The sequence below is a fragment of the Engystomops pustulosus genome, chromosome 9 (genome assembly GCF_040894005.1).
Source record: "Engystomops pustulosus chromosome 9, aEngPut4.maternal, whole genome shotgun sequence".
Lineage (NCBI taxonomy): Eukaryota > Metazoa > Chordata > Amphibia > Anura > Leptodactylidae > Engystomops > Engystomops pustulosus.
In genome coordinates, this window is record NC_092419.1 from 14338144 (window position 1) to 14366103 (window position 27960).

Sequence of the window (27960 nt, forward strand, 5' to 3'; positions counted from 1 at the left end):
TGTTGACAAAACTGCATTATCTTTGGAGCACATCCGCTGGACCCACCATTCTTCCCCTACAGAGAGACCCTGGAGAGAAGCTACAACAAGAGTCTGAATTTGCACCTCCTTCTTTCAACTGTATTGGTGACCTTAGGGGGGCGATACGATTGAAAGATGTGGAAGAACTGGTAGCAATAAGTTACAGCTTAAAATCGCACGTTGGCACTTCGTGGTAAATAAGTGGATTTTGGCTGTTGTTTGGGCACTCTGTCTCTAAAAGGTTCGCCATCACTGATCTATGGGCTTCTGCCATCATTGATACTGGTGCCAGGCCACCTTAAGACAAGGCCTAAGGCCTACACTTATTACTTGTCTGGATGATGTTACTCATGTGGTTCATGTGGTCACCCTCTCGGGAAGGACATTCCTTGTGTCCACTATAGACCTTCATTGATGCTCAGTTGTGATCCTCAACTTCATGAATCCCCCAAATGGTCAATAACTCTTCATTAATAGGTTCCTCATCCTCTGCAATCTTAAAAGATTCTTATTATGCATCTATTAAGAACCTGTAGTTGAAGGATGAGATTGATGTTGTTGACCACAATGTTTTTCCGTCGCTTTGATCTAGAAGTTTCGTTTGTCGTTGGCCAAGGTTGACATTTACTTCGTCTTTCATCTTCTGCCAATACATTCAGATGGATTTCATTCCTTAGGTTTACATTTTTAGGTTACTACTTCCCAAAACCTACCAATGGGTTCTTCCCTCTTTGGACTTTAAAGCTTGCTCCATTTTGATGGAAAGCCTGTTGTAGTCGAAGAAGTGCAGATTTAAGAACACTCTGCGGACTTGTTAGGATGCGTTAAAATGTAGGTTTTTTTCTGCTCCCATCATAAAGTCGAGGCGGAGCTTTGGGTTTCCACCATGGTTTCCACTCCCAGGTTAGCCCTATAAAGCAGCCAGCAAGCATGGAGACATCTTACAATGGCCGATTAACGTGCCAATAGAGGTTCTCTTAATATAATTTTCCTCCAGGATTTGTGAAAGATATTCTAAAGGCGCTCTGAGATTTACAAGAGATTCTCGTAGAGAATAGCCTCCAGTATTCACCACTGACCTAGTTAACATGACCCTCTTGAGATGTTGATGAGACAACCACAGTTTCCTTTAGGTAAAGCCCATAGAGGGCACCCAACACTAGGACAGGCTTCCTCCTGAGTTGGGCTCTTAAAGAAGATGGAAACAACCATCCAACGTTGTAAGGTGGTCACCTCCTGTTTCTCAACTGCCACGTTTGGCCAGTCAACGGCACCAATTATCACATTTGGTGGCTAAGTAAAAGGGATTGAGTGTACCCTCATCTCAATCAATGGGGCTCATTTACTTACCCGGTCCAGTCGCGATCCAGCGGCGCTTTCTCTGATGAGGATTCGGGTCTGCCGGGAATCACTAAGGTCGTGCGCCCGATGTCCACTTGGTGTCGCTGCTGCGCCGAGGTCCGCCGGAGATTACCTTCTACTCTTCGGTGCATGTAAGAATTTTTTTTTAAAATACCACGTTTTTTTCAAATCAGTCGGGTTTTCCGACGGCCACGCCCCCGATTTCCGTCGTGTGTAAGCTGGCGCCGATGCGACACAATCCGATCGCGTGCGCCAAAAACCCGGGGCAATTCAGGGAAAAATGGCGCAAATCGGTATTATTCGGGAAACCCGGCCATTCAGCCCCTTAGTAAATGAGCCCCATTGAGTAGTTTATATCCTGGGCCTGTCTCAGACTTGTAACTTGAAGCTTTCTTCCACTATATTCCTTCACCCACCACAACCTGGCAGCAACTACCTTTCCCCTCCCTATATCTGTGTCCCCGTCAATGTTTTCCTTTACGTCGTAGTTACTTTGTAGTTGTGTCGGAACTCCCTCTCTCTGTTTTTGTCTCTGTTATTGTCTACCCGAGAATTTCCCCCTCCCGTGTGCATGGTGTGTCCCCCTGTCACACCCGCCCGCTGTGTCCCCACCCCGTGATGAGTAATATCCAAAACACAATGGGACACAACAACCTGTCATGGAGGGGTCGGGAGAGTCAATGACAGATGTGACTATGGGAAAGGCTCTGCTTCTGCAGCCCGTGGCTATGAAGAATATGTAATATATGTCATATATAATAAGCATATTACATACACATGATTGCCCTAGATTTACTACTACCAGGCACTTATGTCATGGTGGATAGACACACACCCAACAGCATCACCGGGCCAGCGCACCTTCATACTGCTACACCTACACCCTCACAGCAAAGGTATGCCGACGAGTGCAAACAAGTCACCGGTCAAGAGGGACACAATTGGGTGGGAACTCCTGAGGGACTTGCAGAGCCGAAACTCTCCCGTCACCTTCATGTCTTGATGTTTGATGTCTTTGTGATGGGTATATGACTGTATGTGTGAGAATGTGTATATAGTGACTATGTGTATACATGTGTCTTTCATCTGGTATGCACGGATACATGTTAATAGATGTGTGTATGTGCTGATGGGAATGCATCCTTGTGATCAAAATTAGAGAAAAACACACAATTTGTAAATGTCCAGGTCAGTGGGGCACATTTACTTATCTGTCCGCGTTGCGATCCCTGATCCGGAATGTCCGATGATCATGGATTCACTAAGATCGTGCGCCCGATATCCTGCATGTGTCGCTTCCCCGCTCAGGTCCCTGGAGTTCACCTTCTTCTTCCTGGTGCATGTAAGTGCATTGTCCATGTATAATGCGCTGTGCGGGGAGTCACTAAGATCGTGCGCCCGATATCCTGCATGTGTCGCTTCCCCGATCAGGTCCCTGGAGTTCACCTTCTTCTTACCGGTGCATGTAAGTGCATTGTCCATGTATAATGCGCTGTGCGGGGAGTCACTAAGATCGTGCACCCGATATCCTGCATGTGTCGCTTCCCCGATAAGGTCCCTGGAGTTCACCTTCTTCTTACCGGTGCATGTAAGTGCTCGGGCTTGCGACATAATTTGAATGTTAAATCCCCGCGCTTAGTCCGAATCACTCGGATCGTCTGATGCCCCCCCCCCCCCCAATTTGTGTCGCATGAAAGGCGGCGCCAAAATCTGATCTAGTGCACCGAAAACCCCTGCTAAATGAGACGCAAAAAGGAAATCCTTCGACTATCCGACAATAGTGCGGTCTGAGAACCCTTAGTAAATGAGCCCCAGTGTGTAATCCTATGTGAATATATCCAAACATAAGGAAAATATCAGTATTTTAAGGTATATTTTATAAATTGTAAATATTCTGATGCACATAAATATGTAAATGACATAATTGTAAAAGACACTGATCAAAATTAGAGAACACTTTCACATACCTGCAAGTTATTGGTGTTCATTTCCTTAATTATTATGACAAATCGTATATAACGTATATACAAATTGTATATAATGGTTCCATTTTTCCCTGACTTCAGAAAAATGTTCTGCACTTTCAAAGAGACTTAGACCCTCCGGCAGCAGGTTGTCCGGATGAAGGCCAATGGGGCGACCCTATCAGCCATAACAAGAGAAGTTGGTCGTTTCAAGTATATGATTTCTAGAATATTGCTTCTTTACAACATCACAATCTCACTCAAGTTTCCTATTAAGCAGGTCATCTTCAAAAGACAAGTACAAGAGAGGACAGGATAATGCGGAAAATCTCCATGGGGAATTGCTTCAACACGGCAGCAGGAATTGCCACCAGTTCAGCACTGTACAGGGTAAGGATCTGTCTCCTTATACAGTGTCTAGACAACATTTAAGATAATTTGTACTGTAAGCCCACTCTACAGTAACCAAACCTCTCATTAGCAGAAAGAATCATAGGCTAGGCATACCTTTGCTGAGGAGCATGTTGTGTGGACAGAGGAGAAGTGGTACATGGATCATTTTAGTGTTTCATTTATTTAGAACTGATGGGAAACAATATGTTTTTGTCAGCAAATAGGAGAAAGAATGAATCCAAAGTGTGTAAAGAAGTCAGTGAAAGGTGGTGGAGGAAGTGTCATGGTTTGGGGAATGTTTTCTGCAGCAGAGTTGGACCTCTCATACAGCTACACTGCAGAGTGAGGGCAAGTATGTATCAGAACCTTCTTCAACGACAAGTGGTTCCCACATTGCGTTCATCAATCAGCCAGCAAGTTATGGCCAAAAAGAGTCAACGAACTGTGGAAGAAACTGGAACAAGAGTGGAGCAGAATCCCAGCAGAGCCGTGTGAGTGACTAGTGATGTCCTGTGGCTGGTGCTGGAGTCCTGTGCACTCCCTACTGATATGTGACTAGTGGAACCTTCTGAACATTTAGTTATAATCTTTCTCTGTGCTACAGTCATTGGTGTTCTCTAATTATGATCATCAAGATTTTATGTTGACACTTTAGTAATTTTGTAGACCATTGTTCCCAAAAATCCATCAAATTATAATCATAGATGAAACAGTCAAGTGACAAATTTTGATCTGTATGTTTGTGTATGGAGGTATTATATGGTGGCACATTGAGTCTTTGAAGCTTCTCAGCCCAACGTTTTCAACAGTTTTCCCAACCTTACATATACTATTTATACTGTGGGTGTCTTCTTATATTGCACAATGCATGAGTACAACTACTGCCTTAGCACCCCCCATGGTTACACACTTGGTGAGGTCTAGTTGGGTCCTCAAGCTGGAGACCAAACTTTTTGATGCCCACTACTGGAGACTTATGGAACCCAGTGCAGTGTATGGCCAAGAAGCTCCACTGATACCCTGGTTCCCTCAGCAGAGTTAGGACCACTGTACATCGTAGTAGATCTGTAACAGGCCATAACAACTTTATAGCCAACCCTAGACCATTACTTGGCCAACAAATCAAAAGACGAGAGGGCACTGTCTCCGTTTGGAGGAAACAAGGTTTAATCACCAGAGGTGACAGGGCTTTTTTACTATGAGAACTGTCAATCTGTGGAATAGCCGAGCTCAGGCGCTGGTCACAGCAGGGACAGCAGAGAGCTCAGGCGCAGGTCACAGCAGGGACAGCAGAGAGCTCAGGCGCTGGTCACAGCAGGGACAGCAGAGAGCTCAGGCGCTGGTCACAGCAGGGACAGCAGAGAGCTCAGGCGCTGGTCACAGCAGGGACAGCAGAGAGCTCAGGCGCTGGTCACAGCAGGGACAGCAGAGAGCTCAGGCGCTGGTCACAGCAGGGACAGCAGAGAGCTCAGGCGCTGGTCACAGCAGGGACAGCAGAGAGCTCAGGCGCTGGTCACAGCAGGGACAGCAGAGAGCTCAGGTGCTGGTCACAGCAGGGACAGCAGAGAGCTTCAAGAAGGGTCTAGATGCCTTTTTACACCTAAATAACATTGATTGTTATGTTATATAGAATTGTTTCCCCTAAATCCCTTCCTTGGTTGAACTTGATGGACAAGTGTCTTTTTTCAACCGTATAAACTATGAAACTATTAAGTTGTAAGGGCAAGTCATATCAAACAGGTCATCAAGAGTTGTCCACCATTTTACAATAATATATCCCCACAAAATAGAAAACAGTAGGCAAAATAATTTTTGATTTAATTACACATAGTAAAAAAAACAATAAAATTAATGACCTATTTACAAACAAGATAAAAAAGAAGCAATAAAATATACCAAACCAGGGAGGACACCACCTCGACATGTGTTTCTCGGGAGGACAATAGATACAATAACCATTACAGGTTGATGTTTATTTTGTTCAAAATTCTACCCTCTCTAAGTAATATTCTGCATATGGTTACATTTGTGGAGACAAACTGAAGAAGACACAACCTCCACTATGTTATTTTACCAGGAAATAGTATTTCAAGTTTGGGAACCGATCCGGCAGGTTACCGGCTCACAATATAGAGATGTGTTCTTCAGCACCTCCCATCTTATGTATCTGTAGACCGCAGGTTTCAGTGGTTTCAGAACCACAGGGCATTCTCACAGAGTTTTCCCAAATCTAGTCTCCAAATCTATACAGGTGTTTGCTATAGCCCTGAGGAAGTAGACGCCTACATCGTAAGAACATTACATGACCAAGCAAGGCCTGACTCCGGAGAAAATGGAGAAGGAAGAAGAACATCTGCTGACCACCACCCAGCTAATACACACACAGTACTGGCAGTCCCCGGGTTACGTACACATTGGGGCAGATTTACTTACCCGGTCCCATCGCGATCCAGCGGTGCGTTGTCCGACGTGGATTTGGGTCCGGTGCGATTCACTAAGATCGTGCGTCCAAGTTCCCTCCTGTGTCGCTGCTGCGCCGAGGTCCACCGGAGTTCACCTTCTTCTTCCCGGTGTATGTGAGTGCTTGATCTTGCGACAAAAAAACCTTTTTTAAATTCTGCGGTTTGTCCGAATCCGTCTGATTGTCCGATGGCCACGCCCTCCTATTTCTGTCATGTGCAAGCTGGCGTGGATGCGCCAAAATCCGATTGCGTGCTCCAAAATCCCGGGGCAATTCAGGAAATACTCCGGAAACCCAACGAAAGTGCGGCATTCGGACCCTTAGTAAATGAGCTCCACTAGGTTCCTTGGGTTTGTCCTTAAGTTGAATTTGTATGTAAGTTGAAACTGTACACTCACCGGCCACTTTATTAGGTACACCATGCTAGTAACGGGTTGGACCCCCTTTTGCCTTCAGAACTGCCTCAATTCTTCGTGGCATAGATACAACAAGGTGCTGGAAGCTCCTCAGAGATTTTGCTCCATATTGACATGATGGCATCACACAGTTGCCGCAGATTTGTCGGCTGCACATCCATGATGCGAATCTCCCGTTCCACCACATCCCAAAGATGCTCTATTGGATTGAGATCTGGTGACTGTGGAGGCCATTTGTGTCCAGTGACCTCATTGTCATGTTCAAGAAACCAGTCTGAGATGATTCCAGCTTTATGACATGGCGCATTATCCTGCTGAAAGTAGCCATCAGATGTTACAGGGTACATTGTGCTCATAAAGGGATGGACATGGTCAGCAACAATACTCAGGTAGGCTGTGGCGTTGTACCAAGGGGCCCAAAGACACCATGACACCACCACCACCAGCCTGACCCGCTGATACAAGGCAGGATGGATCCATGACACCACCACCACCAGCCTGACCCACTGATACAAGGCAGGATGGATCCATTCTTTCATGTTGTTGACGCCAAATTCTGACCCTACTATCCGAATGTTGCAGCAGAAATCGAGACTCATCAGACCAGGCAACGTTTTTCCAGTCTTCTACTGTCCAATTTCGATGAGCTTATGCAAATTGTAGCCTCAGTTTCCTGTTCTTAGCTGAAAGGAGTGGCACCCGGTGTGGTCTTCTGCTGCTGTAGCCCATCTGCCTCAAAGTTCGGCGTACTGTGCGTTCAGAGATGCTCTTCTGCCTACCTTGGTTGTAACGGGTGGCGATTTGAGTCACTGTTGCCTTTCTATCAGCTTGAACCAGTCTGCCCATTCTCCTCTGACCTCTGGCATCAACAAGGCATTTCCGCCCACAGAACTGCCGCTCACTGGATGTTTTTTCTTTTTCGGACCATTCTCTGTAAACCCTAGAGATGGTTGTGCGTGAAAATCCCAGTAGATCAGCAGTTTCTGAAATACTCAGACCAGCCCTTCTGGCACCAACAACCATGCCACGTTCAAAGGCCACAAATCACCTTTCTTCCCCATACTGATGCTCGGTTTGAACTGCAGGAGATTGTCTTGACCATGTCTACATGCCTAAATGCACTGCCGCCATGTGATTGGCTGATTAGAAATTAAGTGTTAACGAGCAGTTGGACAGGTGTACCTAATAAAGTGGCCGGTGAGTGTATATTTCATAATTATAGATCCAGACAAAATTTTTTGTTGCCACAGTGACAATTAGAATTTCTAAAATTTTTTGCGGTAATGGGACCAAGGATGATCAATAAATCTTCATTACAGACATCTTACAGCTGATCATTGCAGTCTGGGATTATAGTAATATCCAGAGAGGTCACCAGAGGTCACAGTGGGCAGAGGGGGTCTGTCTGTAACTAAGGGTCATTTGTAAGTCGGGTGTCCTTAAGTAGTGGACCGCCTGTACACAATTGTAGTTGGAAAGGCTGATGGTCACTGCTTTATCAAATCATTTGAAGATACAATCTGTAAAATATAGAAAATAAATTAGAAATCCAGAAAATGTTGTCAAGGTCCTTGACAGCAAAAATCCCTCCGGTGGCATAAAACTAAAATGTAAGCACTTTTTTTAGGCAGTGCTTGTACCTTAATAATAATGAGCGCACCAAGGCGTACAAGTCACAGCCAGATCCACCAGCCGCAAACCTCCTGGCTGAATGACCATAACCACAAGTGACTCAACCCAACTCGGCAAACGAAAACGTTGGCCAATCCTCTGGGCAAAGTAAAATATATAAAATTACACTCCACCTTTCCTTCCGTCTTTCCATCCATATCTGTTGCCAACAAAGGAAGCTACAAACCTACAGCTACCTACCGCTAAACCCCAGCCCTGGACACAGGGGCGTAACTACAGGGGCAGCAGCCATAGCAGCTGCTATGGGGCCCACAGTGTCAGGTGGCCCCAACATTAGGAGAATTGGGCGTGAATATGATATATGTTTGTATTTGTGATATGTATATGCTCCACATGTGTTTGTATATGTTATGTGTATGCTTTATGTCTCTGTATATGATGCATGAGGGTATGTGGTAGTGTTTGTATGTGTGTATATGTGTTGTGTATATAGTGTTTGTATATTTTTAAGGGGTAAGTGGGGCCCCATGGAGAAGTCTGCTATGGGGCCCTGCCTCTCCTAGTTACTATATGTCCTCCTGGTGTGAGACACTGAAGGGGTTAACTGTGGATGGGCGGTATGTTTCCCCTAGGTTTTGCTTCTATGCAAGGCCTTAGTGCTGAGGTGGGTTTGTCCAGCACCTTGGACACAGGTGATGGGAACAGCCTAATTAGCCTGGATAAAATGACTCAGCAGAGTTGAGTGGGTTGTCTCTCTGTGGAAGGAGGCTGAGAGGACACAGCTCTGACCTGTGGGTCTGGAGCAGCCACATGATCTTTTGTTTAGTGTGAGCTAGTGGACTATTTGTATAGTTAGCACCCTGACGGGTAGGTTTTCTTTTGTTTATTCAAATACCTGAATGTAAAGGCTGGTTTTATTTTGCTGCAATAAACGCAGGCGAGACCTGTTTGGACTGTACCCTGGTGTCCCTGTCTTGAACTGCATCCCAGCACCCCGCTACCACGGTCTCTACTGGGCCAAATCCCCACATATGGTGCTTCGGATTGCGGGCAGTTCAAAAAGACATACACCTGGAAGGCTTGATACATCCTGCAACATTGCATGGCCTGGCTGAAAGCATCAGGCAAATTGCAGGATACAGCCAAGATGGAGGACTTTATTAAATACCTGCAAGAGGAGGCCAGAGCTAATCGGCAGCAGCAGCAGGAAGAGTCCCTGGCTAATCGGCAGCTGCAGCAAGCCATGCTCCAGCAGCAGGAGGAGAGGTCCCGTCAGCAGCAAGCCATGTTCCAGCTGCAGGAGGAGAGGTCCCGCCAGCAGCAGGAAGAATCCCGAGCCATGTTCCAGCTGATGATGGAGAAGATTTCTGGCATGATGGCAGCACCGCAAGCGACGACTACTGAGGGGTCCCATACTGGTCTGCAAGGGTACCCGGTTGTCCAGCATTCCGCACGGGCTGCAGTACAAAAGGCCTTACAAAAAATGGCGACGACCGACGACGTGGAGGCGTATCTCACTGTGTTCGAGCGAGTAGCTGAGCGAGAGGAGTTACCGGCTGAGCAGTGGGCAGATGTCCTGGCACCGTTCCTGACCGGCGAGTCGCAGAAGGCTTACTACGACCTGAGTGAAACGGAGGCCCGTAAGTACCCCCAGCTAAAGGCGGAGATTCTGGCTCGTCTTGGGGTCACCGTTCAAGTTCGCTCCAGCCGGGTCCACCAGTGGGCTTACTCAGAAAAATTACCCCCACGCTCCCAAATGCATGACCTGATCCATCTGGTCCGGAAGTGGCTACAACCAGAGGACTGCACCCCAGCACAGATGGTAGAGAGAGTGGTCCTCGACAAGTTCACCCGTTCTCTGCCCTCTCGGCTCCAGCGGTGGGTTGGACAGGCCGGTCCCACAAAAGCTGAGGAGCTTGTGTCCCTTGTAGAGAGGTATCGGGCTACGGAGGACCTTCTACTTACCTCTCCTACACGAAGCAGTGCCAGTGACAGGGTCACCAAACCAGCTGGTAAGACTGCTACTGCGGAAAAGGGGAGACATGTCAGGTTGGGAGGGGGTTCATTGGGGGGCGTGGATACCCCGAAACCCAGTGAGGCTCGGGACAGAGGTCATGGCCGTATCCAGTGCTGGCGGTGCCATGAAATGGGCCATATTGCTGCCAACTGTCCACTGTCAGTGGAGCCAATGGACTGCAACCAGACCCGGCGAGTGTCACTGTTTGCCCGGCCAGTTCTGGCGGCAGAGTCAGTCACGGATGCAGAACCCCAAGTATGCATGGTCACAATCGGTGGTCACACAGTGGAAGCCTTGCTAGACTCAGGGAGTCTGGTCACCCTGGTGCGGGGAACTTTGGTTGATCCTGGACTATACAGTGGGCGGAGAGTGGGAGTGTTGTGTATACATGGGGACACTCGCGAATATCCCACTGCTGTCATCAACCTACATACCCCTTGTGGTACTGTTACCCATGAAGTGGGGGTGGTGGGGACCCTTTTTCATGAGGCTATTATCGGCAGAGACTTACCGGTGTTTTGGGACCTCTGGAGACGAAGACCCACCTCAGGTGCTGTTGCAGATAATGGACATCAGGTATGTCCGGCCTTGGCCCCTGAACCCTTTGAGGCCGATGTACACACACCAGCAGTAGGGGTGACCCCATGTGATGAATTCTCTCCCCTAGAGGTCCTAGCTGGTGAGGTCGAGGGCCACGAGGAGGTGGCCGACATGCTGGACCTTGAGATTTCCCGTGACAATTTTGGGGCTGCACAGCTACAGGACCCTACCTTGGTTAAAGCACGGGAGAATGTCAAGGTGATAAATGGGGTACTCCAAATACCAGGGGCTGATAAAATATACCCCCGAATGGTGATTATTGGGGAACTGTTGTACAGGGTCGACCAGATACGGGGTGAGGAGGTTGAGCAACTTGTAGTACCCCAATCTCACCGTAGGCTGGTGCTAGAGTTGGCACACAAACATGTGCTGGGAGGGCACTTAGGTGCTGAGAAGACCCGAGAGAGGATCCTGCAGCGATTTTTCTGGCCCGGGGTATGGGAGGAGGTAAACCGGTATTGTAGCTCCTGCCCTGAGTGTCAACTTACTGCCCCGGTCTCCCACTTCAGGAGTCCTTTGGTCCCGCTACCGATCATAGAAGTGCCCTTTGAACGGATTGCAATGGATCTGGTTGGCCCCATAGTCAAATCCTCCAGGGGGCACCAATACATCCTAGTTATCCTGGACTACGCTACGCGGTATCCCGAGGCGATTCCATTAAGGAACACCTCCTCCAAAAATATTGCTAGGGAGCTGTTCCAGGTGTTCTCACGCACAGGCCTCCCCAAGGAAATCTTGACTGACCAGGGTACCCCATTCATGTCTAGGGTAATGAAGGAGATGTGCAAGTTACTACAGGTAAAACAGCTCCGCACCTCTGTGTATCATCCTCAGACAGATGGCCTGGTCGAGAGGTTTAATAAGACCTTGAAGGGGATGCTTAAGAGGGTGGTCAGCAAAGATGGGAAGGACTGGGATTGTTTGTTGCCCTATTTGATGTTTGCCATACGGGAAGTTCCCCAGTCCTCCACGGGTTTCTCACCCTTTGAGCTGTTATATGGCCGTTCCCCACGTGGGCTTTTGGATGTAGCCAAGGAGACCTGGGAACAGGAGAGGACCCCCCACCGTAGTGTGATAGAACACGTCTCCCTTATGCAGGACCGCATAGCGGCGGTAATGCCCCTTGTAAAGGAGCACATGACAAGGGCACAAGAGGCCCAGTCTAGGGTCTACAATAGGTCAGCCAGACTCAGGACCTTTAACCCAGGCGACAGAGTGCTAGTTCTGGTGCCCACCGTGGAAAGCAAGTTCTTGGCCAAATGGCAAGGACCATATGAGGTCATGGAGAGAGTGGGGAAGGTAACCTACAGGGTATCTCAGCCGGGGAGGAGGAAACCCGAACAGATATACCACGTGAACCTCCTAAAGCCATGGAGGGAAAGAGAGTCCCTGATGGCCATGGGAGTAGAGAAGGCATCTGTCTCCAAGAAGGGGACACCGGAGGTAGGTGTACCCGATGCCAAGGTGTCTGAAGTACGGATCTCGGAGTCCCTCTCCAGGGCCCAGATTCAGGAAGCGAAGGAGTTTGTGCTCCGAAATATGGATGTGTTCTCTAAGTTACCGGGACGTACTTCAGTCATCAAGCATGACATCATAACCGAACCCCACATCCGGGTACACCAAAAACCTTACCGGGTCCCTGAAGCGCGCCGGCTTGCCATATCCGAAGAAGTCAGGCAGATGTTAGACCTGGGGGTTATCGAGGAGTCTAAAAGTGACTGGTCGAGTCCTATTGTGTTGATTCCCAAACCTGATGGTTCCCTACGGTTCTGCAATGATTTTAGGAAGTTGAACGAGGTGTCCAAATTTGATTCCTATCCCATGCCCAGGGTTGACGAGTTGATAGAACGACTTGGACAGGCTAGGTTCTTCTCCACCCTTGACCTGACGAAAGGGTATTGGCAGGTACCCCTGACTGACAGGGCTAAAGAGAAGACCGCTTTTGTTACCCCTGATGGGCTTTTTCAGTACGTGGTACTCCCCTTTGGGCTACATGGGGCTCCCGCCACATTCCAGAGGTTAATGGATCTCGTGCTAAAACCTCACCGGAGTTATGCCTCGGCCTACTTAGATGACATTATAGTCTATAGTAACGACTGGGAGAGTCATCTAGCCAAAGTACAAGCAGTGGTAGACTCCCTGAGGGCAGCAGGGCTGACAGCGAACCCCCAAAAGTGTGCACTGGGTCTGGAAGAGGCCCGTTACCTGGGGTACCGTATTGGGCGAGGGGTCATCAAACCCCAAGTAAATAAAGTAGAGGCGATCCAGCAGTGGCCACGACCTTTGAGCAAGAAGCAAGTGAGGGCTTTTCTGGGCATAGTGGGCTATTATCGCCGATTTATCCCCGATTTTGCGACAATAGCGGCACCTCTGACTGACCTGACTAAGGGTAGCAGGGCGGTGATGGTAAAGTGGAGTGAAGAGGCTGAGGGGGCGTTTCAGCGACTTAAGACGGTTTTGTGTGAGGGACCGGTACTGATCACCCCTAACTTCACCAAGACCTTTATTGTGCAGACTGACGCTTCTGACGTGGGCTTGGGGGCTGTCCTGTCCCAAGTAGTGGAGGGTGAGGAACATCCTGTAACATTCCTGAGCCGCAAGCTCACACCTCCTGAAAAGAACTATAGTATAGTTGAGAGGGAGTGCTTGGCGATCAAATGGGCTCTGGAATCCCTGAGGTATTATTTGGTAGGGCGGCAGTTTACACTGGTGACCGATCACTCTCCCCTCACCTGGATGAGTCAGGCCAAGGAGAGGAACGCCAGGGTCACAAGGTGGTTCCTAATGCTCCAGAATTTTAAATTCACGGTGGAACATCGAGCAGGAAAGCTGCATGGGAATGCCGATGCCCTATCCCGTACCCACTGTCTGATGGCCAAAAGTGTTCGTCCCCACAGGGTCAAACAGAGGGGGAGGGTATGTGAGACACTGAAGGGGTTAACTGTGGATGGGCGGTATGTTTCCCCTAGGTTTTGCTTCTATGCAAGGCCTTAGTGCTGAGGTGGGTTTGTCCAGCACCTTGGACACAGGTGATGGGAACAGCCTAATTAGCCTGGATAAAATGACTCAGCAGAGTTGAGTGGGTTGTCTCTCTGTGGAAGGAGGCTGAGAGGACACAGCTCTGACCTGTGTGTCTGGAGCAGCCACGTGATCTTTGTTTAGTGTGAGCTAGTGGACTATTTGTATAGTTAGCACCCTGACGGGTAGGTTTTCTTTTGTTTATTCAAATACCTGAATGTAAAGGCTGGTTTTATTTTGCTGCAATAAACGCAGGCGAGACCTGTTTGGACTGTACCCTGGTGTCCCTGTCTTGAACTGCATCCCAGCACCCCGCTACCACGGTCTCTACTGGGCCAAATCCCCACACTGGACATAAAGAACTAAAACAACTATTTGTATCCCTACATCCTCGATAATCACATGAGTGACAACTAATACAGAAAAACAACTAATTCGGAGTGGGTGGGCGGTCCCAATTTTTAACCTGCCAAAGATGGCTGACCCTCCTTAGTAGATTCTATAAACCCCTATCAAGCTCCACCCACCAAATTAAAAAACCCCCACGCTATGTTATCCACCCCCATTTTCTAGCCCCTCCCCCAGCCCTGATGGTCATGTCCACACTCCACCCAGCTTCCAGCCCTGCTCCATGCTCTCATTCTCCTTCTTTCTTAGAGGAACGTGTTCAGATATTTGATGTCCTGTCTGTATTTTCTGAATTGAAGGAAGGACCTCTATGGACAAATGAGTTGGTTCCAGTTGGGGTTCCCCCAAAAGTTCATCTCCAGTACATTGATTACTAATCACCTAGACTTTTCTATGCCTTCTACCCACCAGATACCCTTAAAGGAAATCTACTATCAAAATCCATCCTGATAAACCAGGGACACTTACACATAGATCCAGGCACCGGGACTGTGGTATCTGCTTATATGTGTTATCCGTGGCTTCCTACCTTCTAAAATCCACTTGTAAAATTATGCTAATGAACCTGAAGGGCTCCTGGAGGTGTTACCAAAGCTCCTCAGTGCTGTAGCTTCACCAGAGGAAGGTGCCTGGATCTATGAGTAAGTGTTCCTGTTTGTCATGTAGGATTTTCATGGTATATTTACTTAAAGGTTTGGGCTGGGACATTGGTTCTTGGGTTGACTTTGCTGAGACATCCATCCTGAGAAGATTTGATGAAGTTTACTTAAAAATGACCTTATAACCCTTTACCAGATAGAACAGCATGAATTGCTTCTATAGGATCCATGATTGTGTTCCAGACCAACAATCTGTAAAACTTCTGCTGTTATATAAGTGGTCACACTTGCTGATGATCCCATAATCACCAGAATTTCAGCAGCTCCTAATTACTATGCGGTAATAAAGTACTTTTATTTCACATACTGCTTGTGGTAAATAAATATTGACCCAGGAAAAGGGGGTTTTGTTCTTAGATCTAAGGATGCAGTTCCCTAATTTTAAAGGAAACCTACCATAAGGAATCAAAGTTGATCTGATGGAAGATTCCTCCTGCCTGCATTTTCCCTAATCTGTAATTTAACAATCCTGGAACCTAACTGGTTACAAACTATAGTAATATGTAAATTAACTGCAGAGGCTACTGGGGCATAGCCTTAGCCCCCAGTGCCCGGGCAGTCTAGGACACGCCCCAGTAGCCTCTGCAGTTAAGTTTTTAACAAATTAGATACCAGGATTATTACATTACAGATCAGGGCAGAGGCCGGCAGGAGGCATCTACCATCAGGTAGACCTACCTCGTGGTAGGTTTGCTTTAAAACCTTCTGATGATTATTTTATACTATTCCCCTATATCTATAGTATACAGGTCGGGTGTAAATTCCTCATTTCTCCCGGATGTATATAATGTGACAGGTACAGACATACAGGAACTCCCTGCAGGCGCTGGATCATGCTCAATGTACGGCTCCTGCAGGAGGTTGGTACATTTTAGTGTTTGTATCATAGTCAGACGATCTGTGCTGCCGGCTATCTATTACACTTTGGACTTTTTTGGGGGGGATTTTAGGGGTAGTGACTGTCTCCATCTTGGCTGGGCTCTCTTTGAGGTTGGGTTCCCATGGGATGTTCCTGCAGCGGATGCGTTACTTCTATGGAGCCGTTTGGTAGAATCGGAGACAATTGTTCTGCAGGGACACAAGATGGAAATCAGACACAAATGGGAGAGGACACCCAACAAGTCACACAGGAGGACAGATGTAGCATCTGAGAATCCTACATACAGCAACAGTCATCTAACTAGAGGAACCAGACAGACAAGGAAGCCCCTGCTTTAAAAAGTATGAACCAGGACAAAGAAAAGGACAACCTCCTGCACCGGATCTCTAAAGATGAGAAGCTGGAACTATGAAAGTTCTTCATTTTGTGCACTGTGTATTATCCCTGTACTGTGACATCACTGTGTGTATTATTCCTGTACTGTGACATCACTGTGTGTATTATTCCTGTACTGTGACATCACTGTGTGTATTATGCCTGTACTGTGACATCACTGTGTGTATTATCCCTGTACTGTGACATCACTGTGTGTATTATCTCTGTACTGTGACATCACTGTGTGTATTATCCCTGTGACATCACTGTGTGTATTATCCCTGTACTGTGACATCGCTGTGTGTATTATCCCTGTACTGTGACATCACTGTGTGTATTATCCATGTACTGTGACATCACTGTGTGTATTACCCCTGTAATGTGACATCACTGTGTGTATTACCCCTGTAATGTGACATCACTGTGTGTATTATCCCTGTACTGTGACATCACTGTGTGTATTATCCCTGTACTGTGACATCGCTGTGTGTATTACCCCTGTACTGTGACATCACTGTGTGTATTATCCCTGTACTGTGACATCGCTGTGTGTATTATCACTGTACTGTGACATCACTGTGTGTATTATCCCTGTATTGTGACATCACTGTGTGTATTATCCCTGTACTGTGACATCACTGTGTGTATTATTCCTGTACTGTGACATCACTGTGTGTATTATCCCTGTACTGTGACATCACTGTGTGTATTATCTCTGTACTGTGACATCACTGTGTGTATTACCCCTGTAATGTGACATCACTGTGTGTATTATCCCTGTACTGTGACATCACTGTGTGTATTACCCCTGTACTGTGACATCACTGTGTGTATTACCCCTGTACTGTGACATCACTGTGTGTATTATCCCTGTACTGTGACATCGCTGTGTGTATTATCACTGTACTGTGACATCGCTGTGTGTATTATCCCTGTATTGTGACATCACTGTGTGTATTATCCCTGTACTGTGACATCACTGTGTGTATTATCTCTGTACTGTGACATCACTGTGTGTATTATCCCTGTACTGTGACATCACTGTGTGTATTATCCCTGTACTGTGACATCACTGCGTGCATTATCTCTGTACTGTGACATCACTGTGAGTATTATTCCTGTACTGTGACATCACTGTGTGTATTATCCCTGTACTGTGACATCACTGCGTGCATTATCTCTGTACTGTGACATCACTGTGAGTATTATTCCTGTACTGTGACATCACTGTGTGTATTATCCCTGTACTGTGACATCACTGTGTGTATTATCCCTGTACTGTGACATCACTGTGTGTATTATCTCTGTACTGTGACATCACTGTGTGTATTATCCCTGTACTGTGACATCACTGTGAGTATTATCCCTGTACTGTGACATCACTGTGTGTATTATCCCTGTACTGTGACATCACTGTGTGTATTATCCCTGTACTGTGACATCACTGTGTGTATTACCCCTGTACTGTGACATCACTGTGTGTATTATCCCTGTACTGTGACATCGCTGTGTGTATTATCCCTGTACTGTGACATCGCTGTGTGTATTATCCCTGTACTGTGACATCACTGTGTGTATTATCCCTGTACTGTGACATCACTGTGTGTATTATCTCTGTACTGTGACGTCACTGTGTGTATTATCCCTGTACTGTGACATCACTGTGTGTATTATCTTTGTACTGTGACATCACTGTGTGTATTATCCCTGTACTGTGACATCACTGTGTGTATTATCCCTGTACTGTGACATCACTGTGTGTATTATACCTGTACTGTGACATCACTGTGTGTATTATCCCTGTACTGTGACATCACTGTGTGTATTACCCCTGTACTGTGACATCACTGTGTGTATTATCCCTGTACTGTGACATCGCTGTGTGTATTATCGCTGTACTGTGACATCACTGTGTGTATTATCCGTGTACTGTGACATCACTGTGTGTATTATCTCTGTACTGTGACATCACTGTGTGTATTATTCCTGTACTGTGACATCACTGTGTGTATTATTCCTGTACTGTGACATCACTGTGTGTATTATCCCTGTACTGTGACATCACTGTGTGTATTATCCCTGTACTGTGACATCACTGCGTGTATTATTCCTGTACTGTGACATCACTGTGTGTATTATCCCTGTACTGTGACATCACTGCGTTTATTATTCCTGTACTGTGACATCACTGTGTGTATTATCCCTGTACTGTGCCATCACTGTGTGTATTATCCCTGTACTGTGACATCACTGTGTGTATTATCCTGTACTGTGACATCACTGTGTGTATTATCCCTGTACTGTGACATCACTGTTTGTATTTTCCCTGTACTGTGACATCGCTGTGTGTATTATCCCTGTACTGTGACATCACTGTGTGTATTATCCTGTACTGTGACATCACTGTGTATATTATCCCTGTACTGTGACATCACTGTGTGTATTATACCTGTACTGTGACATCACTGTGTGTATTATCCTGTACTGTGACATCACTGTGTATATTATCCCTGTACTGTGATATCACTATGTGTAATATCCCTGTACTGTGACAACCCTGTGTGCATTATCCCTGTACTGTGACATCACTGTGTGTATTATCCCTGTACTGTGGCATCACTGTGTATTTCAGCCTACGTGCCTGTCATCATGTAGCATGTGTCATGCAGGACAATCAGTGGGAGCATCATTCACTTCTGTCTGGGCTTATGTATAACTTCACATATGTCCTGGAAGCTGCCCAATCCCTTATCATCCCTGTGATTAACTCTCATCCCAGTTACTGTAATTCACGACTTATCGGTCTTCCCCTTCCTGAATACTCGCTCCTCTGTCTATACTCTGGTTTATGCTTCAGTCCGGCCACTACACGGATCCATTTCTACTGCCCCACACAGATTAATCGAAGCCTAAAATCCTCCATAATTCTACCCTCACACTCCTGTCTATAAGTCTTCTCTCCAGCTGCACTAGTTCTCTGGAATGCTCTCACCTGGTTATCAGATTGATTTAAAGTATACAGTATTACACATCCACCCTCTAACAGTACACACTCTTATTCTTCTTAAGGCACCCATTCAGAAATGTATAAAAATGCAACCTATGGACGCTTCCTTGAAGGGGTTGTGTGATAACACTGCTTTACTGTAGGAACAGCTCCCCTTATCCTAATTGGCTGTGTCTGGTATTGCAATTCAATCTCAGTAGGAACTTAGGAGCAGTGCATGACACAGTTGGGCTTATTTACTAAGGGTTGCACTATAGTTGGACTTTGCACCATTTTCGGGTTTTGCGCTGATTTGCCAGGTATTGCGCTGGGATTGTGTCGCACGCGATAGGATTTTGGCACAGCTGCGCTGCTTCCATGTGACACAAATCGGGGGGTGGGCATCTGACGATCCGACTGATTTGGACTGAGCGCTGGATTTAACATTCAAATTGTGTCGCGAGCCCAAGCACTTACATGCACCAGGAAGAAGAAGGTGAACTCCGGGGACCTGAACGGGGAAGCGACACATGCAGGATATCGGGCGCACGATCTTAGTGAATCGCAGCACAGGGCATTATACACGGACAATGCACTTACATGCACCAGGAAGAAGAAGGTGAACTCCAGGGACCTGAGCGGGGAAGTGACACATGCAGGATATCGGGCGCACGATCTTAGTGAATCGCAGCACAGGGCATTATACACGGACAATGCACTTTCGGGGAACTCGCTGGACCGGGTAAGTAAATGTGCCCCAGTGTATCAGTTTTTCCTTCAGTGTCACTTTAACAACTTTTAAATTTAGGGATAGCAAATTTTTTGTTTCGGTGGGAACACATTGGGGCACATTTACTTACCTGGCCCCTTGTGCGATCCCCGATCCGGAATGTCCTACGATAATGAACTCTGCGGCGATTCACTAAGATCGTGCGCCCGATATCCTGCATGTGTCGCTTCCCCGCTCAGGTCCCCGGAATTCACCTTCTTCTTCCTGGTGCATGTAAGTGCATTGTCCGTGTATAATGCGCTGTGCGGGGAGTCACTAAGATCGTGCGCCCGATATCCTGCATGTGTCGCTTCCCCGCTCAGGTCCCCGGAGTTCACCTTCTTTTTCCCGGTGCATGTAAGTGCATTGTCCGTGTATAATGCGCTGTGCGGGGAGTCACTAAGATCGTGCGCCCGATATCCTGCATGTGTCGCTTCCCCGCTCAGGTCCCCGGAGTTCACCTTCTTCTTCCCGGTGCATGTAAGTGCTTGGGCTTGCGACACAATTTTGAAGTTAAATCCCGCAGTTTGTCTGACGGCAGACCCTTTAGTAAATGAGCCCCATTGTATTATAGAGGTAAATAGTGGCTTTCCGGAGAAGATTGCATGTACATGGGATATCCTGCTCTGCTGTGTGAGAGATGCTGAGATTTGTCATCCTACGGCCGATGGAAAACTCTTGTTTATGTAGTTATCTGTGTACTGAACAGGTGTGGCCGCGAGTCCTCCAGTAACACGATCCTGGCCCTCCCTCTGGCAGGATGAGGTATATAGAGGGATTTCTAGCCAAAACCTCCTGACAGTCAACGGGACACTAGGAGCAGAAAGTCACAGTGACTGAGCTGGTAATATCACCAAGCTTTATTTATATCCTTGCCGTCCCTTTTTGGATATTTTTAGAACTTTCTCTAAAACGATTCTCCTCCGCTCCATAAACCTTGGGATGGAAGCTGTTTACCTTGGAACCTTTACCTTGTAGTCATCACTTTCCTACATATACTTTCCAGCTTTCCTTCTCTTGTAGAATTTTTTTCTTCTTCTTCGTCTACTCTCTAAACTCTGGGAGCTGCCGAAAAACTTTCACACCCTTCCAGGATCTATAAATAATCTACAGTCTGTCCTCTTCTCCTCTCAGAGCAGATCTGCAAGTGAGGACCATGAAGTCATTCCTGTGTATCAGTGTGGCTCTCGGGCTGATTGCTATCGGTAAGTGTCGTGTTTTTTTTATAATTTTTGTGAAATTAGTCAACAAAAATTTCCAAATTCACTGCGGGGGTGTAATGATAGCTCCATAACCTTGCTGTGTTGCTTAGCTGATGTTCTCCAAGTCCATTGGCACTTGTAGACTTGTAGAAGATCTGCTTTTTTTTCTGGATTTTGTCGACTTTAGTTGACTACTTGGGCGTTTCCATATATCGTTCTTGGGCAGTCTTCATAGCTTCCTAAATTTTGCACCATATGTGAACCTTAAGACCAAACAATCTAACCTAAATTTACCGGAAAACTTATTGTTCAATAAAGAATCATTCATGGAACCTTGAGAAGGATCTTGTTGTCATCGATAATATTGTCATACGTAGAAGGTCTCCAGGTTCTTAAAGATCCCGGGTTCAGATGTTTTTGGGGTTTTTTTTATAACTGTAGTGTGTTTTTTACAACACCCCCAAGGATTAAGGTGTTTTTCATAGGCAAAGACAGTTTTGGACAGGATTAGCGTTCCACACCTAACCCTCCGGCCACTTTTAAAGGAGAACTAGCAGTACACAAGAAGCAGGGCGTTTACCTTTCCATTTGACTGGCTTCGAAGCCTCTCCGGATCGTGTTTTTTCTTTCAATGACGCAACCAGTTTCATGAAGAAAGTTTTTCTCAAGTGGAGCTGTCTGCACATGATTGGAATGTAATACAGGACTCTAGTTAGGAGCTCAGAACACGATAAGGTAGCAATGGGTAGATTTTCATTGTTTAAAGGAGAACGTCTTGACTTTGTACTTGTTACTTAGTTATATTGTTATGTTCCTCAGTGGATTGGGCAATGAGTCAGATGTTAGAGGTAAATTTTTTATGACATGCCTAAGGCAGCTACAGCTATGGAAATACATCATGGACTCCATGAAGTCCACGGTCAAAAGAATTGCTTAAAAACAACAAATGGATATTAAGAAGACATTTCTCCACCTTCCTATTGTTAAGGTCATACTTTCCCGAGCAGTTACTAGGTAGATACTAGAAATAGGAGATACTATAAAGGATTCCTATTTCCATATGGTGGGAACTAACAGGAAGAACTGACGGAGATTGGTATATACCTTGGAGAACATTCTTCGAGATTGACATTACTCTAGGCCTCCATGGACTCCATGAATTATGGACTCCATGAAGTCCATGGTCAAAAGAATTGGTTAAAAACAACAAATGGATATTAAGTAGACAGTTCTCCACCTTCCTATTGTTAAGGTTATACTTTCCGGAGCAGTTACTAGGTAGATACTATAAATAGGAGATACTTTAGAGGATCCCTATTTCCATATGGTGGGAACTAACAGAAGGAACTGAAGGAGATACGTAAATACCTTGGAGAACATTCTTCGAGATTGGCATTGCTCTATACAGGGTGTGGCAGGGTGGGGCCTATGACCGTAGTAACAAAAAAAACTGGTCAAGGGGTAAATTATACTGTTATTAGGGAAGTTTTGGCTTGGGTTTCGCCATCATATAACAAGGTGAAGAGCATCTGATAGTGATGGCTATACCATGACCGATTTTTTAGGTTCCTGTCCATGCTGGTGTTGAAATCAGTAATGATCTGGAAAATATTACTCAATAATTGGCCATCACACACATCCAGGGCATAGCCGGGGCAACGTTATAGACTTTAGGTGGTTGGTCAGATCCACCAAAATGTTTACGATTGGTCAGTCATCATCGTCTTTGCATGGCCATGCTTAAGGAAGTTGATCTTCAGGACCCAGATAGTTAATGGTTATTACAGCGTAGAGATGTTCTCAAAGGTGGGAAGACTTCATCGGAGAATCTTGTTCCTGCTTGTGTACTCCAGAGAGCCAAGGTATGACTTACCTGTAGGAACAAGTCCTCCTTTAATTATTATTGTGATATCATTCTATATTCTGTGTTGATATACACGGAATGTGTTCCCATTAGTTCCAAAGTTACGTGAAGTTCATCCATTGTCATTCTAAAGGTTATTGGATACTGTTATCTTATCAAGCCAACAGTTGTGAGGACACAAAAAAGGTCTTCTCGAATCCACCCCTTTGACCTTGTCAATAGGAATAGTCGTCTACCCTTCAACTGTGATTGAGAGCCAGTTGTGTAGACAATGGAGTCCTCGCTGCACCATATCACCGGATAACTTCAACCTTCTAGGCTTTTATTGGAATAACGTGAACTTGGATAAATATTTGATCTGTCAACATTAGAAACACTCACTTTGAGAAAACGTTAGCCACAGAACCAATGAGATGTGAAAAGGGAGTGGTAGACATGAACAACGATGGGAGGACAAAAAATGTAGAGGGCGCCCGAGCAGGTGGGGCAGTAAGTTGAGAAAAGGTGAACAAGTTAGACATTGTTAAAGAAATGACAGACGTGGAGTGAAACCTGGGACATGATGTCGTCAACTTTTACCTGTAGATGACAATGGCTCGAATTCGATGCCAGAATACATAGACCTCAAGGTCACACCCTGACATTACACAACGGGAGATCTGACAGATCTGACTCATAGGATGATTCTTATGCCTGAGGCAAAAATTGAACAATGGCCTGAAAACGGCCACAGGGATGTGAGGTTGGACAGATCAGATTGTAAGGATTTACAGCAAGAGGGTTGAACCACAACAAGGGTTCAACCACCGTTATAAAAGTAGATGTTATCAACTAGGATAGGTCCAAGTGTGGTGTCCAGACCTGGACAGGAGTAAGTAGGAGCCTTCATTTCCTTCTTTCTAATGAAGTCCTGATACTTGGTCTTGTGTGACAAGTTTGACGAGTATCTAAGTGACCTTACGTTTGATCTCTACTTTGAAGGACCATGAAAGAAGAAGCTTGTTACAGCAGAAATAATACAAGAACTCTGTTCCATTTCTCGATAAATAGGGGGGATAAAATCCTAAAGCTAAGAAACCTTCCCTTTATGCAATCCCAAGAGGTTCTTCAGAACCAAACGTAGACGGCCATAGAATTTCCTGGTGATTCTACTCTAAACCGAGTTCAGAGGACCTTTACATGTAACAATATAGAATATATCCGGAATATAACGTATAATTTTTCGATGTTTATGTTTTGCTCTCTTGCAGCCAGTTCCCTGACGTGCAACGTGTGCGATTTCCGTTTCATAACCGCCTGCTTGAGCAGGGGCTCGACTGTAGACTGCACCGGCAGCTGCTTCAAAACCAAGGCCTACCTAGGTAATTACAGCCCATAATGGTTCTTATCTGAGGAAAGTCACTTCTGTTCTGTTTTTTTATTTCTTTTTTTTTGTAATGTCAATGGAAAGTACACACTGCCGTCAGATTTTCAGTTATTTATCTCACATTTATCTATAAACTATCTATTTATCATCTATTTCTCTCTCGATAGGAGAGATTTATTACCAGTGTTTGAGGTAAAACTGTTCTAGTTGCCCATGGAAACCAATCAGAGCTCAGCTTTAATGTTATAAACAGCTGTGGGAAAATGAAAGCTGAGCTCTGATTGGTTGCCATGGGCAACTAGAATAGTTCTGCTCTAAGAGACTTCTGATAAATCTCCCCCAATATGTATAGATTCATTGGGGCAGATTTACTTACCCGGTCCATTCGTGATCCAGCGGCGCGTTCTCTGTGGTGGATTCGGGTCCGGCCGAGATTCACTAAGGCAGTTCCTCCGACGTCCACTAGGTGGTGCTGCTGCGCTGAAGAGCATCGGAACACACTGAAGTTCACCGAGCCATCGTGGGTGAAGGTAAGCGCGAGTCGAGCGACACTTTTTTTTTTTTAAATGCTGCGTTTTTTTCCGAATCTGTCGGGTTTTTTTTACAGCCACGCTCCCCCGATTTCCGTCGCGTGCATGCCGGCGCGGATGCGCCACAATCCGATCGCGTGCGCCGAAATCCTGGGGCAATACAGGGAAAATCTCTGCAAAACGGAAATATCTGGGTAACACGTCGGGAAAACGCAAATCGGGCCCTTAGTAAATGATTCCCATTATCTGGGGAGAATTGATCAGAAGTGTCTGGGAGCAGAACTGTTCTAGTTGCACATGGAAGCCAATCCGCTGTGGGGAAATGAAAGCTGAGCTCTGATTGGTTTCCATGTGCAACTAGAACAGTTCTGACCTCAGACACCTCTCCCTATATATATATATATATATATATATATATATATATCCATCTATCTATATCTGCTTATCTAAAATAAACCTGATGTAATAACTAACTTTTCTAATTATCCGTCTCTTATTGATATCAATTAAAGTGTACCAGCACCTGCTCTGAACTAGAACCCAGGGATAAGCACCGAAACACTTGCTTTCCTGTGCCTGAATTGTGCCTGATTGACTTCTAGATTGGAATAAAGTTTGGTTTAATGAGAAATCGGGGCAATGGATTCTGCATCATATTTCAGAGTACATGGGTTCTAGTTCAGAATTTACTTTGACATTACTAGATCTTGTCACCTTGTATCTTGGGTTCTAGTTTAGAGTATATTTTTACATTATGACATGTCCAGGCATTGAGAATTGATTTCTAGATAACAGTATACTCTGGGGTTACAAGACTGGTGAATGTAATCCTGGGTTTTAGCTAAGAGTATCTTTCGAATTGTGGATTAGGTCACTCAACAGCTCCAAGCACATACCAAATCTTAGGTTCTAGGTCACACAACACCTTCAAGCACACACACACTTCAAGTTTAGAGTATCCTCCAAAATAGAATCTTATTAGAGATGTTGGCACTGAATTGTGGATTGTATCTCCCAGCACACACCGGATCTTGGGTTTTAGGTCACACAACCCCTCCAAGCGCATACACACCGAATCTTGGGTTCTAGGTCACACAACATCTTCAAGCACACACACTTCAAGTTTAGAGTATCCTTCAAAATAGAATTGTATTAGAGATGTGAGCACTGAATTGTGGATATTATCTCCCAGCACAATCTTGGGTTCTAGGTCACACAACACCTCCAAGCACACACACCGAATCTTGGGTTCTAGGTCTTCCAACAGCTTCAAGCACACACCGAATCTTGGCTTCTAAGTCACACAACAGCTCCAAGCACACACAAAATCTTGGGTTCGAGGTCACACAACACCTTCAAGCTCACACACAGAATATTGGTTTCCAAGGTCACACAACAACTCCCAAGCACACACCCCATATTGGGTTCTAGGTCACACAACAGCTCCAAGCACACACCGAAACTTGGGTTTCTAGGTCATACAATGAGGTCACATTGCCATTTCAATGAACTACTCCTTTTTTTTCCCCTTTTATAGGTTCCTTGCCATTTTTCAGCAAACTGGGTTGTCAAGCAAATTGTCAAAGCGCAGTCAACAAGACCGACAGCGTCTTTAGCTTTCAGTATGACACCACGTGTTGTACCACAGACCTGTGTAACAGCGGAAGTCCCGTGAAGGTCTCACTCTCTCTTGGGTTGGGAATGGCACTTATGTGGTTGCTGAATGCCCTGTAGGTCTTCTCCACTGCAGGAACTACAGACATAGGACTGCCTCAAAGCCCGGCTGAACCACCACACGCAGATGCCATATATGACCATAAAGCACGACTGTGGCTTATATTACATACTATACCACTCACAGTAACGCGACCTAAGACCCGGCTTTGTCCTACGAGCCCCTTTATGACTTTCCTCCTTATCCACCCATTATTCATCCCCTGATCATAGTCGCCCATTGTATCGCCCCAGCGGAGATCTGTGAATATGAAGTCCTTCGACCAGACCGATTCACACCAATGGGTTCACTCCGGCTGCTCTTCCATAATCAGGTTTTCTTACATAATGAGATGTTTTTTTGATTCGTAGATCTCAGGACTATGTATTGTATAGATAACTAAATATGAAATAATAAATCTTTGTGATAAATTCGTCTCACTCTTGTCTGTTCATGATTATGTTAGAACTTAAAGGGCACCTACCACCACGATTCCACCTATAAAGGTAGAAGGGGTGGTAGGTGGATGAATGGGACGTGAGGATTGCCCGTTTTTGGGCTAATCCTCACGTCCCGACTATCTTTTAGAAAACTTTAATGAAGGCATATGTAAATTTTTTTATGCGGCTACTAGTCGCGGCTACTCCACGCCCCAGTAGCCACGTTACTCCGCCTACCATTTAATCTTCGGCGCGCAGCTCCTCGTAGCTGTGCGCCCTCGTCCAAGTCCCCCAACGTCTTCGGCCTTCTGCGCATGCGCAGTAGCTCAGGCCTCGGAGCCGCTGTCGCGCAGCCGAAAGCCTGCGTTCTGCACATGCGCAGAACGCCGGGGACTCGGATGAGGGTGCGCAGCTAAGAGGAGCTGCGCGCCGAAGGTTAAATGGTAGGCGGAGTAACGTGGCTACTGGGGCGTGGAGTAGCCGCGACTAGTAGCCGCATAAAAAAATTTACATATGCCTTCATTAAAGTTTTCTAAAAGACACCCGGGACGTGAGGATTAGCCCAAAAAAGGGCAATCCTCACGTCCCATTCATCCATCTACCACCCGTTCTACCTTTATAGGTAGAATCGGGGTGGTAGGTGCCCTTTAAGAGAGAACCAGGTTTCACCCCATTAATCTACCTGCCCCATCATATACGGTATGAAATGTCCTTTCTAGAATTCCCTCTTTTATGTGAAATCTCATCCATTAACCTATTAAAAAATCTCAGCCCAAGTCAGGCAAATATGACTCATCTCACCTCATTTTCACATGAGATAAGTCAAATTTAGTGGTTGTAGGAGTAGTGTCACCGTAGAAGACCCTATCTTCTGTTCTGTAGA

General features: G+C 46.0%; 1 protein-coding gene across 2 annotated transcripts; it reads left to right on the forward strand.

Moving 5' to 3' along the window:
- Positions 1-20670: 20670 nt before the first annotated feature.
- LY6G6C (lymphocyte antigen 6 family member G6C) lies at positions 20671-27068 on the forward strand. Of its 2 annotated transcripts, none has more exons than XM_072123103.1 (4): positions 20671-20805; positions 21096-21166; positions 24278-24388; positions 26461-27068. In XM_072123103.1, exons 2-4 carry the CDS (start codon positions 21118-21120, stop codon positions 26655-26657), a joined length of 357 nt encoding a protein of 118 aa, XP_071979204.1. In that variant the 5' UTR covers positions 20671-20805; positions 21096-21117; the 3' UTR covers positions 26658-27068. The 2 variants fall into 2 exon arrangements, with proteins under 2 accessions (XP_071979204.1, XP_071979203.1); XM_072123102.1 differs by having other exon boundaries at positions 20675-20805; positions 21101-21166.
- The last annotated feature ends 892 nt before the right edge of the window (positions 27069-27960 follow it).